This window comes from Penaeus chinensis, chromosome 35 (genome assembly GCF_019202785.1).
Source record: "Penaeus chinensis breed Huanghai No. 1 chromosome 35, ASM1920278v2, whole genome shotgun sequence".
In the NCBI taxonomy this organism is placed as follows: Eukaryota; Metazoa; Arthropoda; class Malacostraca; order Decapoda; family Penaeidae; genus Penaeus; species Penaeus chinensis.
Window position 1 is genome coordinate 27396322 of NC_061853.1, and position 13332 is coordinate 27409653.

At 42.4% G+C, this 13332-nt stretch overlaps 1 protein-coding gene across 7 annotated transcripts in view; it reads left to right on the forward strand.

The window, feature by feature from the left end:
* Positions 1-11161, forward strand: part of LOC125044465 (myb-like protein P) — a 40444-nt gene extending 29283 nt beyond the window's left edge. For all 7 annotated transcript variants that reach the window (XM_047641153.1, XM_047641154.1, XM_047641147.1 and 4 more), the window contains 2 exons: positions 3842-3945; positions 7731-11161. In XM_047641153.1, the coding sequence (XP_047497109.1) occupies positions 3842-3945; positions 7731-7826 (200 nt within the window). In that variant the 3' untranslated portion in view covers positions 7827-11161. The remainder of the gene's footprint in view (positions 1-3841; positions 3946-7730) is intronic.
* The last annotated feature ends 2171 nt before the right edge of the window (positions 11162-13332 follow it).

A 13332-nucleotide genomic window follows, 5' to 3' on the forward strand; every position in this document is an offset into this window, starting at 1 on the left:
CCCCCTCCTTTTCCTCCACTTCCCCCTTCCCTCCCCATACCCCCCCTCCTTTTCCTCCACTTCCCCCTTCCCTCCCCATACCCCCCCTCCTTTTCCTCCACTTCCCCCTTCCCTCCCCATACCCCCCCTCCTTTTCCTCCACTTCCCCCTTCCCTCCCCATACCCCCCCTCCTTTTCCTCCACTTCCCCCTTCCCTCCCCATACCCCCCCTCCTTTTCCTCCACTTCCCCCTTCCCTCCCCATACCCCCCCTCCTTTTCCTCCACTTCCCCCTTCCCTCCCCATACCCCCCCTCCTTTTCCTCCACTTCCCCCTTCCCTCCCCATACCCCCCCTCCTTTTCCTCCACTTCCCCCTTCCCTCCCCATACCCCCCCTCCTTTTCCTCCACTTCCCCCTTCCCTCCCCATACCCCCCCTCCTTTTCCTCCACTTCCCCCTTCCCTCCCCATACCCCCCCTCCTTTTCCTCCACTTCCCCCTTCCCTCCCCATACCCCCCCTCCTTTTCCTCCACTTCCCCCTTCCCTCCCCATACCCCCCCTCCTTTTCCTCCACTTCCCCCTTCCCTCCCCATACCCCCCCTCCTTTTCCTCCACTTCCCCCTTCCCTCCCCATACCCCCCCTCCTTTTCCTCCACTTCCCCCTTCCCTCCCCATACCCCCCCTCCTTTTCCTCCACTTCCCCCTTCCCTCCCCATACCCCCCCTCCTTTTCCTCCACTTCCCCCTTCCCTCCCCATACCCCCCCTCCTTTTCCTCCACTTCCCCCTTCCCTCCCCATACCCCCCCTCCTTTTCCTCCACTTCCCCCTTCCCTCCCCATACCCCCCCTCCTTTTCCTCCACTTCCCCCTTCCCTCCCCATACCCCCCCTCCTTTTCCTCCACTTCCCCCTTCCCTCCCCATACCCCCCCTCCTTTTCCTCCACTTCCCCCTTCCCTCCCCATACCCCCCCTCCTTTTCCTCCACTTCCCCCTTCCCTCCCCATACCCCCCCTCCTTTTCCTCCACTTCCCCCTTCCCTCCCCATACCCCCCCTCCTTTTCCTCCACTTCCCCCTTCCCTCCCCATACCCCCCCTCCTTTTCCTCCACTTCCCCCTTCCCTCCCCATACCCCCCCTCCTTTTCCTCCCCTTCCCCCTTCCCTCCCCATACCCCCCCTCCTTTTCCTCCCCTCCCCCCTCCCCTCCCCATACCCCCCCTCCTTTTCCTCCACTTCCCCCTTCCCTCCCCATACCCCCACTCCTTTTCCTCCACTTTCCCTCCCCTTTCCCTTTACTTCCTCTTTACTTCCCCTTTACTTCCCCTTTACTTCCCCTTTACTTCCCCTTTACTTCCCCTTTACTTCCCCTTTCCTTCCCCTTTCCTTCCCCTTTCCTTCCCCGTTCCTTCCCCGCTTCCTTCCCCGCTTCCCCGTTCCTTCCCCTTTCCTTCCCCGTTCCTTCCCCGTTCCTTCCCCGTTCCTTCCCCTTTCCTTCCCCTTTCCTTCCCCTTTCCTTCCCCTTTCCTTCCCCGTTCCTTCCCCTTTCCTTCCCCTTTACTTCCCCTTTACTTCCCCTTTCCTTCCCCTTTACTTCCCCTTTCCTTCCCCTTTCCACCCTTTCCCTCTCCCTTTCCTTCTTTACATTACTATTCATTCCAAATGCACGCACGTGGGTGCACACTTAAATCTACACCATCACATGTTTAAATCTACAACACACACCTGGATCTACACCAATACCAACATGCCTGCATCTGTACTTACATTAATGTCAGCACCAACACATTCCCACATCTATACCAACACATGCCTACATTTATGTCTACATCAACTGCAACACTGACATCTACTTCGACCGAACACACACTAACATCCCCAGTGCACATTTACATTTACGCCAACACTTACCAACATCTATAGCTACATCTACATCTCCATCAACACCAACATGTACATCAATACCACTATCGCCATCTCCATCAGCAGTAACATCTACTTCCACATCAATATCAATATTGATATTAATGCAGACATCTACATCAATATCAGTATTGATATTAATGCAGACCTCTACATCAATACCTGTATTAGCAACATTTATGCCAACACCTACATCATCACTGACACCATCTACACCTACATCTATACTGAACATCTATACCAACATCTACACCTACAGCTACACTAACACCACTCCATCACCACCAACAAATGCACCTACAGCTGCACATACACATACACATACACATACACATACACATACACATACACATACACATACATATAAACATACCTGAACACTTTTCAATCCCCTCCCCCTGACTAAAAGAAAAAAAAAAAAAAATCCAAACTGATTGGCTGTTGCAGAGTGACTTTTAAAGATTTTTTCAATAACATTTTCATTCTAATGTTATAATAGATTTTATATGTTAAGAATTATGTATGGCAGTCAATACCATACTGAAAAGAACAGTGGGAAACCAGATATTGTTGGGAAAGTTGGGACTCATAAAATAAGAATATTGGTGATCTTATTTGCTGTAAAGTTCTAAACAAGATACACCTTTGATTGTTTTAAAGCAAGATGCTATATTTTTAATTTTAGTTCATGTATGTATGTATATGTGTATATGTATGTATATGGATATGTATGTATATATATGTATATATATTTTATATGTATATGTGTATATATGTATATTTATATATATTATATATATGTATATATATGTATTTGTATATATATGTATATGTATATGTATATATTTTACATATATGTATAAGTGTGTATGTATATATGTATATATATATGTATGTACAAGTATATATGTATATATATAAGTATATATTAGTATATGTATGCATATATATGTATATATATGTGCATATATATGTATATATATGTGCATATATATGTATAAATATACATATATGTATTATATATTATATACATACATACATTATATATATATATATATGTAATATATATATATATATATATATATATATATATATATATATATGTAATATATAAATACAAGTATATATTAATCTTTTATCTGGTTCTTAACCCATTGGCGACGGGTATAGAAAACTAAAAAAAAAACTCTACGCTCTGGTGAACCACGGCAACGTGCCGACTTTGAGCGCGTGAATTTGGTACATCAAGCCAAATCATTGCCTCAGAGCGCTTTGGTGCGCCACCGCGGCGGACAGCCGCACGCCACATTTCGAGCGTATTGTTATGACGCCTATAGGCGTAACCCGTCGCCATTGGGTTAAATCTTTCATTAGATGTAGTATTTTTCCACAAATGGGAAAGTGGCAGTAAAAGATGAGTAGTAATGTAGTATTTGCATATTTGTTTATTTGTATTTTCATCATCTCTTTTTAAATACCTTTAAGTACTTACTTGTAGTGGTATAACTCATCTAGAAAGTGAAGAAAAGTTTCATGTACGGCCCCTAGGAAAATAATTTAAACAGATTATGCACCCTCACCTCTTCATTCCTTGATTCCCTTTATGTAAAACTCCAAGTCATACCTTTAACCCCTCCTACTCTAACATCAGTGTCGAGATTGTAGTTCTGTAAATGAACTATGGTTTTACTTAGGAATCCTATTGCTAGGAATATAGTGTATAGCCAGCTGCATTATTTAGTGTTTATTTACCATGGAGTGGGATGGCAAATAGGATTTATACTTCAGTAAGAAATAGGTGAAGTAGATGTAAAGTTGTCGATATTCCATAGCTACAATTAGAGTCAAAGATGGCATCAAAAAACGGGAAGAGGAACTGATGCACCTGGCCTAGCTTGATTTACAGATGTTTTTATGGTAACTATAAGAAAAACTTTCAATTCCAGATGGTGGACTGCATGTCCCATTGATGTCTATGGGTGGCACTTCACACCGAAGCTCTCCTGTTAATAACTTATTACAGTTCTTTAATCGAGATATCATGGCACAGGTATGGAGTCAGTAATGAAACCTAATATCAGTATCTTCGTACAGTTTTTTAAAAACCATTAATTTTGTGTTAATAATGTTTGGTGTACTGATTTTAGATTTAGTTGTCATTATTATTTTTGTATGCATTTATTATTTTATTTTCTTATTTTCTTTTCAAAGTAACTATCAGTGGTAGTTTTAATTTGTGTTTTTAATGGGTTTTGTAATTGGTTTTGATTTGTTAATGTCAGTGACTTACATTTCTATGTTCTTCATATTATGTATTGCCTAAGTATTTACGTTTTGTACATGTATATACAAACTTACATAGAATGGATGTACATGCATACATTAACATATATATACATATATATAGACATACTTAACCCATTTGATCCGGGTGCCTGAAGGGCTGCACATGGACCAAAATGCAAACAATAGACACTTCAGGTTGTATGCTTTTAAGGCCTAGCACCCACAAACACTTGTGTTCGCCACCCAAGTTTCCTTGCATCTTTTTCTCCATATGCATTTTTTTTTGGCAGTTTTGCCATTTTCTGGGGTCATATGGTATGCTGTATCTAGATGGTAATGGACGGTTTTCCTTGATTAGACTCCATATTTTTTCTGTTGGTAGTCTACAGCTGTGCAGTAACAATAGCAATAGTTATTTGTCATTTTGTTAGATTTTTGTATTCAATTTTCTCTAACAAAACAAGTAGTGCCAGTCATGATGGGCAGGAATAAGATCCTGAGTATGGAAAAAGTGTCGTCCCGGGAGCTAGTGCTCTTACAGTCTTGGCTCACATTTAGTACATTCTGCATTCATTTGCTGGTGTAAATAATGCAAGATTCCCTTTCTAAATACCCACTAAGCTTAATCATCCTCCAAGATCTTTGTGCACTCATGGCAAGTCATTTCCGTCACCTTTAACCTTGGCAGAATTTTTCAATTACAGCATATTCTTGGCACCCCAGACCTCAGCCAAATTTTCTCATGATGGCACTTTCTTGTCACCTGGCCCTCAGCCATTTTTTTATTTTTTTTATTTTTTTTATATAAGGGTTGCATCACCTGGATCCAATGGGTTAAAAATGTTTTTTTTTTTTGTGTGTGTGTGTGTGTGTGCGTGTGTGTGCGTGTGTGTGCGTGTGTGTGCGTGTGTGTGCGTGTGTGTGCGTGTGTGTGCGTGTGTGTGCGTGTGTGTGCGTGTGTGTGCGTGTGTGTGCGTGTGTGTGCGTGTGTGTGCGTGTGTGTGCGTGTGTGTGCGTGTGTGTGTGTGTGTGTGTGTGTGTGTGTGTGTGTGTGTGTGTGTGTGTGTGTGTGTGTGTGTGTGTGTGTGTGTTGGGTTTTGGTTTTGGTTTTGGTTTTGGTTTTGGTTTAATGTATTTACATACCCATTTATATGTGCAACCATGCATGCAACCTTCCATCCATCTTACATACTTACAGACACGCACACAAGCACACAGACACGCACACAAGCACACAGACACGCACACAAGCACACAGACACACACACAAGCACACAGACACGCACACAAGCACACAGACACGCACACAGACACGCACACAAGCACACAGACACGCACACAAGCACACAGACACGCACACAAGCACACAGACACGCACACAAGCACACAGACACGCACACAAGCACACAGACACCCACACAAGCACACAGACACGCACACAAGCACACAGACACGCACACAAGCACACAGACACGCACACAAGCACACAGACACGCACACAAGCACACAGACACGCACACAAGCACACAGCCACGCACACAAGCACACAGCCACGCACACAAGCACACAGCCACGCACACAAGCACACAGCCACGCACACAAGCACACAGCCACGCACACAAGCACACAGCCACGCACACAAGCACACAGCCACGCACACAAGCACACAGCCACGCACACAAGCACACAGGCACGCACACAGGCACGCACACAAGCACACAGGCACGCACACAAGCACACAGGCACGCACACAAGCACACAGGCACGCACACAAGCACACAGGCACGCACACAAGCACGCACACAAACACACAGGCATGCACACAAGCACACAGGCACGCACACAAGCACACAGGCACGCACACAAGCACACAGGCAGGCACACAAGCACGCACACAAGCACACAGACACGCACACAAGCACACAGACACGCACACAAGCACACAGACACGCACACAAGCACACAGACACGCACACAAGCACACAGACACGCACACAAGCACACACACGCACACAAGCACACAGACACGCACACAAGCACACACGCACACAAGCACACACACACGCACACAAGCACACACACACGCACACACACACACGCACACACACACGCACACAAGCACACACACACGCACACACACACGCACACACACACGCACACACACACGCACACACACACACACGCACACAAGCACACACACACGCACACAAGCACACATACACACACGCACACAAGCACACACACACACGCACACAAGCACACACACGCACACAAGCACACACACACACGCACACAAGCACACACACACACGCACACAAGCACACACACACACGCACACAAGCACACACACACACGCACACAAGCACACACACGCACACAAGCACACACACAAGCACACACACAAGCACGCACACAAGAACACAAGCACACACACAAGCACACACGCACACGCACATGCACACAAGCACACGCATGCACAAGCACACACACACAAGCGCACGCACACACACGCACATGCACACAAGCACACACACGCACACAAGCACACACGCACACGCACATGCACATGCACACAAGCACACACACGCACAAGCACACACACACGCACACAAGCACACACGCACACACACACACGCACACATACACACATACGAAAAAAGCCAATAATTATTGCTTAAATATAGTTGATTGTCTAAAGGCTTTTGGTGTTAGTACCAAAGCATATATTTGAGAAAGAATGAGTGGTTGACATCAAAACTTTGTTGACACTAATTTATAGATATCAAATGTTGGATCTTGAGCTCTTTCACCAGTTTATAAATATATAGTATAGACTTTTCCAAATAGTTATAGTTATACAGCTGTGGTTAATTTAGGCCCAGGGATCTCTTCATGAGAATCCAAAACTAGAAAAGTGCAAAGGTAACTGAGTATAAGTCATTTGAAATTATAGGTCCACTACCATCCAAAAAAATATTTAGAATAATTTGTTGTATAATCAGAAGTAATTAATGATGTTCCTTAACACATGTTTGGGATGGCAGCAAGTAATAGGAAAGTGAGCTTGTGTGCATTGGAATGTTTTCTCTATAGTTTTAATCCAGTGGCATTGTTATTCAACTATAGAAAGATGTACAATAATAATAATAATTTGTATTTGATAAATGGATAAAAATTCAATAATATACTAAAAAGACCTTCAAGTCTATTCATATAGCACTGGGGATTCTGTAACCTGGGTGTAAGTTTTGATATAAAGTTTTGGAAATCTTCAATAGCTGATACTTTGGACTCAAGAAGATGGTTATTTATATCCTTTTTAGAAGACAATAGAGACATATATTCATGTTATTTGCATTAGTATGAAGCTTTAGGTTCTCATAGAGGATTTTTCTGGGAACTACAGTTTGTGTTTGCCTAGATATTTGTCCATGAATATATATAAAGGTTTGCATGTTTGTATGTCTTTGTAAGAGAGAGAGGTTTTACTGCATAATCAGATGTATAATTGACAGAGTTATGAGATAGACTGTCATGTTGTTTTAACAGGTACAGGCTGGAGGTTTGCCTGAACTCCCAGGTGGCAAGGTGTTGAGCCTGGAGGAGGTTGAGAGGCTCCAGCAGACTCAGGCCGTCCCAAATTGAGACTGCTCTAGTACTGTCTTAGTAAAAAATACACAGTACCTTGCCACTCGATCAAAACTTATTCCGAGTCATTATCTTCCACCACAAACCATAAATATTGGCTGCTGTTCTTCCTGACAAGCATTGAAACATTGACAAGAGTAACAAGTGTTTTGTGTTGATAAATTTAACCAGGAAAATCTGCTTTATTTTTTAAGGATTGCATTTGTGGATTGGGGAATAAAGGCACCTGTTTTCCTTTAAAAAATATGCTGATTTAAGAAGTGTTAATCTTATGAAACTGGTATTTATTTTCAAAGCAGGTGTGCCTGTATATACAAAGCATATATATGAATATATATACATTATGAATTTAAAGCAACCATTGCGTTATGTTTATAATGAACTGCTGTCCCCGTACCTGCCCTGCTATAGGTCAGAAAAATGCTGTTCTCGCCATTTTAATTAGTGTACTGAGAGTGGTGTCCGATCATTGTATGGTTGGCATAGAAAGAGAATCTGTATTCGTCATAGTGCGGTATTTCAGTCTGTACCTCAATAATAAAAGTTGCTTCAAGACGCTAAAGTGCTGAAGCTGTTACTTTCTGTAGTGTTGTGATCTGTAAGAAAACACGTTTATTGTACAAAAAGAGATGAGGACAAAAAGTCCAAAAGACATTTATTATTAAGGACAAGAGGTATAATTAGTGTTATCAGTGTTGACGCCATGTGACTGAAGTGTAGCGTGAGATGACTAATGACAGTGAAATTATTTGAGCGTCCCATTCCTCTCCTCTCCTGTCTGCACCCCACAATTGGTGACCAGAAACACAGATGAGTGACGTCTGTGCCGTTTCAAGATACCACTATTTTATTTTTCACTTAGCAGTTACATGTAAGTCATACAATGAGGTGTTTATTATTTTTTTACAAAACCAAATGTTAAGTGTGATATTTATGTGCTTGTCACATACATTTATGTTTAAGAGTAAGACTGAAGGACGTAATAATAAAGTATTTTTGTAAAGACTGTAGTTCCTAAGGGATGCATTAATTAAAGAAGTAATGGTGGGGTGAATCATACTATGAATGTAGGCTGAAGAATGTGGAATAATGGTGCTTATGTTGGGACGTTTGTGTAAGGTTGAATTGTATGAGTATGTGTGTTTATTATGTGGGAATATATATGTATATATGGAACTTGGGAATGAGTGGGATAATTGATGAGTTTATGTATGAATGAATGAATGTATGAATGTATTTGTTGGAAGTTGAAATATTCTCTGTCACATTAAGGGACGCTGATGCAGAAATAGGTGATTAAAAAAAAAAAAGTCCTGCTTGCTAGATTTGTAAGTATAAACCACTGTACAAAGTTGTGTTGTGTAGAAGAGAGATATTTGTTCATGTGTTATTGTGTATGTGTTTCATTTTCTCTAGCTCATAAAAGCTCAAATACTGTAGATGCATTGGGATCATGGAGTTTATTACACAAGTTTTAGCTCCTTGCAGCCTCTCCTCCTGAGGCTCAAAACTTGGGTTTAAACTCCCTGACCGCTTTGAACTTGCTGTGTAGTGTGAAATGTTGAGATCAGCGATATTGGTCCTTGGGTTCTCTCAGAACATGGTTATCATTTTTGATCAAAAGAAAGGAGTTTAGTTTAATGTGTCTCCCAAGGGTCTTCACTGATAATTTGTCACAAGTGTGTGTGAGAGTATGAGTATTGTGATTTAATTGTTAGTGTGATGGATGCATGGCATCTATGTGTATAGAATTTTTTTCTTTTGTCAGTGCGATTTGTATTCAATTTTGATGTATTATTGATTGTAAAAGAGTATGTTCTACATGCTTATGATATTGGCACATGCATTTAGTGCCCCTTATAGAATTTGTGCTGCTAAGCAGCACTTTCTCAAATTAATGCCATGACCTGTGTTGACTGCTGTTTGCTGGAACTTCCCAGTTCATTGTTGTGTCTCATAGTCTATATTGTCCCATATGTGGCAACCTAAAACATTCCTTAACACAAGTCTGTCAACAGTGTATCTGTACCTCCCCAATCTGGGTAGGAGTTATATAAGGGAAATCCAGAAGGAAGTGGTTGGTATAGTTACTTTTAAATGGGACTATTAACTTTGAGCTCTTATTTAAGATCAGTTAAGAGGCTTTCCTTTTGGAATACAGCCTAACAGACAAAACCTCTAATTACAGAACTCATTTCTAGGCAGACAAAATGGGGAAAATGTGTTAACTATGGAGGAAGCTTAGCACATCCCGTCTGATGAAAATGATGTTCTTGGGAGTTAAGGAAAATCTCTGGTGACAGAGTTGTACCCCTGGCCTGGAGTGCTTGGCTGTTTTCAAACACTTACAGTACAGAATATCCCAGTTTGGAAGAAGATTAAAGAATGTTTAATGAAAATAGAAAATTTGTAAGTTTGGTTTAGTAATTTGATTTTAATTTCTTCACACACAATGAATTTCCCCCATGGTGGATTACAGTATTATAGGAAAGAGGAAATCTAATGCTGTTGTTCACCTGTGAACATAATCTATTTGTATTTCAAGTTTGAAATATCAGTAAATTAACTGGATTAACTTAAATTAGAATAATAAGACCCTTATACATGAATATATAAAACCAGCAAAGAACTTCAGGCCAGATTGCAACAGAGGCAACAGACTTGAGGAGGCTTAATAACATAAACTGGAAACTTGCCTCCTAAATACTGACCGCGTCACCCACTGAAGGAGACCTAGAATGCCCTACTTAAAGTAAAAAGTGATCTCTGTTATCTATATGAAAATCAGTTTTAGTGCTCCTTCGGTGTTCGTTTTTTAAAAGAAATAAATAAAAAATACAAATGAAGTAGATCATTGCAAAGGAGAATATTCACTGCTCATAAGTGAAGAAATGACGTGGAATCTCATAAAATGTGCATGTATACATCAGACCGGAGGTGCGCCATTTTTGGGTACAACTTTGAGAGGAGAAACCACCACAAGTGAAGTAGTGACTTATCAAGTGCACTGTCCATACAGCTTACAGAAGTGAAGGATATTGAAAGCTGTACAAAAGTACATTAAATAGAATCTTGAGTGAAAGCAATTTTTGCAGTGTTAAAATCATCACACATTGCTTTTCACTGAATAATTACAACAACTTGCCTCTGTCACCAACATCGCACCTTCGGTCAACCCTAACGTATCGTCAGCGCTACGTTAGCTATTGAATCGTTATTTTGGTTTAGTTTATGCGTACCTTTCGACTAGAAAAGGATCAAGAAATAATAATTTCAGTATTTCTTCTTTATTTAGAAATGCTAAAAAAAATAAAATTCCATCAGCAAAGCGATACTGAATTTTCATTTTCCTTTAGTCTTTGTGTGTATGGGCTCCCAATGTAGCGAATCACCCCCTACCTTAGACCTCGGCTCTCGCCTCAACTAGTTTTACATGGTCTTTTCTCCCTCCCCCCCCCCAATCCCTTGCCCGTTGTTGTCGTGGGGGGGCTTAGGAGGCGGAGACTGGGACCCAATGCTGGGGAACTCCCCAACCTTGGGACTCAGCCCTCGACTCAACAAATATTGCATGGTCTTTTTTTTCCCCCTCCTACTTTTTTCCTTTCTGTCCCTTCACCAACCCCTTCTACTATCCACTTCCTAAGGTGTGAGAGCCGTGCTGAAAGGATGAAAGGCTGACTTTGTGCCAGTCCTGAACGGCCTGAGGGAGCCATAGGCACGGTATTCCCCTGCTTTAGTTGTCTAGCCCTTACCCCTCAAGCGACCCTGAGGGGTGGACCGTTTCTCTCCCCAACATACTCCAGGCTTATCATGGCCAACAATGAATAACCATTAACCATTAACCATTAACCATACCATTAATAGAGGCAATTGCCTCTTCATCAAATAGCTCCACCAATTCAAACTCACCCGATTCCCTGACCCCAGGCTCTCCTTTGACCACGGCTCTGAACACTACAACTAATACCCCCTCCTCAATGCCGACTAGTACAGTATCCACCCTAATCAACACCCCAGGAGACATTTCTCCCAACATGCTCAACTCCAACAACTATACCCCCACAACCTTCTTCATCAACTACCCCATCCTCCCTTATACTACCTTACAACCTTATTGTCCACCTCCCCAAAACACTACTTCCTTTAACACTACTCCCTCTTCCACATGCCCCCGTCCTTCTACTACCCCCATCTCTACAAAATTCTTAAATAATCTATTTAGCCCAGCCAAATGGGACCGATTTTTTCGTGATCCCTTCCACAACTTCTCACACTTTCTGCTTTGACAACCTATTTCCATTCCTCAAATGCATATACATCCTTCACTTGATCTAACCCCTATACATTACCTTACCCAACCTTAACCCATTGCCCAACTTTGACAACTAATCACTAACTCAACCACCCTTCACTACCATTTACTATAGTGCTACATGACCTTAGATGTCTAGCACATTTATTTTGCTTTTAACCATTAACCAACCATCTCACCACCTTTACCATCATCTCCCCCCCCCTCTACCCCTCTCACTACCATACAACCCTCTAGTACTGTTCAACCTGTAACTTTACCTTAATCATTAACTCATTCTTAACCCCTTTCACTACCATACTCTACCATAACGCCATATGACCTTGATGTTATATAGCACTTCCTTACATGGGGCTTTGTCCCCAAGCCTCACGCTATATTTTGAATACGCCAGTAATGACCTTAGATGTTGACGCGGCAGAAATTTTTCAATGAATAAATAAATCTCTCCTACCATCCTACACTCCATCTACTGCACAGTCTTCATTATCTACCCCCTCAACCCTTGTTGTTACTATTCATCCTTGAGGGGCGGCTTAGAGACGTAGACTGAGACCCAGTGCTGGGGATCTCCCCTGCCTTAGGCCTCAGCCTTTTCCCCTCCCCCATTTCGTTTTCGTCTGTTTTCCAACCCCTTCTACTATCCATTTCCTAAGGTGTGAGGGACGTGTTGAAAGGATGAAAGGCTGACTTTGTCCCACTCATGAACGGCCTGGGGGAGCCATGGCCACGGTATTCCCCTGTTTAGTTGTCTAGCCCTTACCCCTCATGTGGAACCAGTTTCTCTCCCTAACGTGCTTTAGGCTTACCATTGCCAGTAATGTATCTTTTATATCTTATTAGGGCCAATGTAGCTGGCCCCATCATCAAATAGCCCCACTGATTCAAGTTCTCCCGGTTCCCCGACCTCAGGTGCAGTCCGTACCTCTGCTTCCCCTCATCCATCTTCCCTTCACCGACTTCCCAACCTGTCACGACATCCTTACGGAATCCCACATTTTCTGCTTCGACTCTACCATTTACTATAGTGCTACATGACCTTAGATTTCTAGCACATTTATTTGCTTTTAACCATTAACCATTAACCATCATCGTCAACCCCCTCCTCCCTTATTCAACTCTTCATCCTAATTGTTCTCCTCCCCTCAGCACTCCCTCACTCTACACCGGAACTGTTTGTCTAGCCGACTT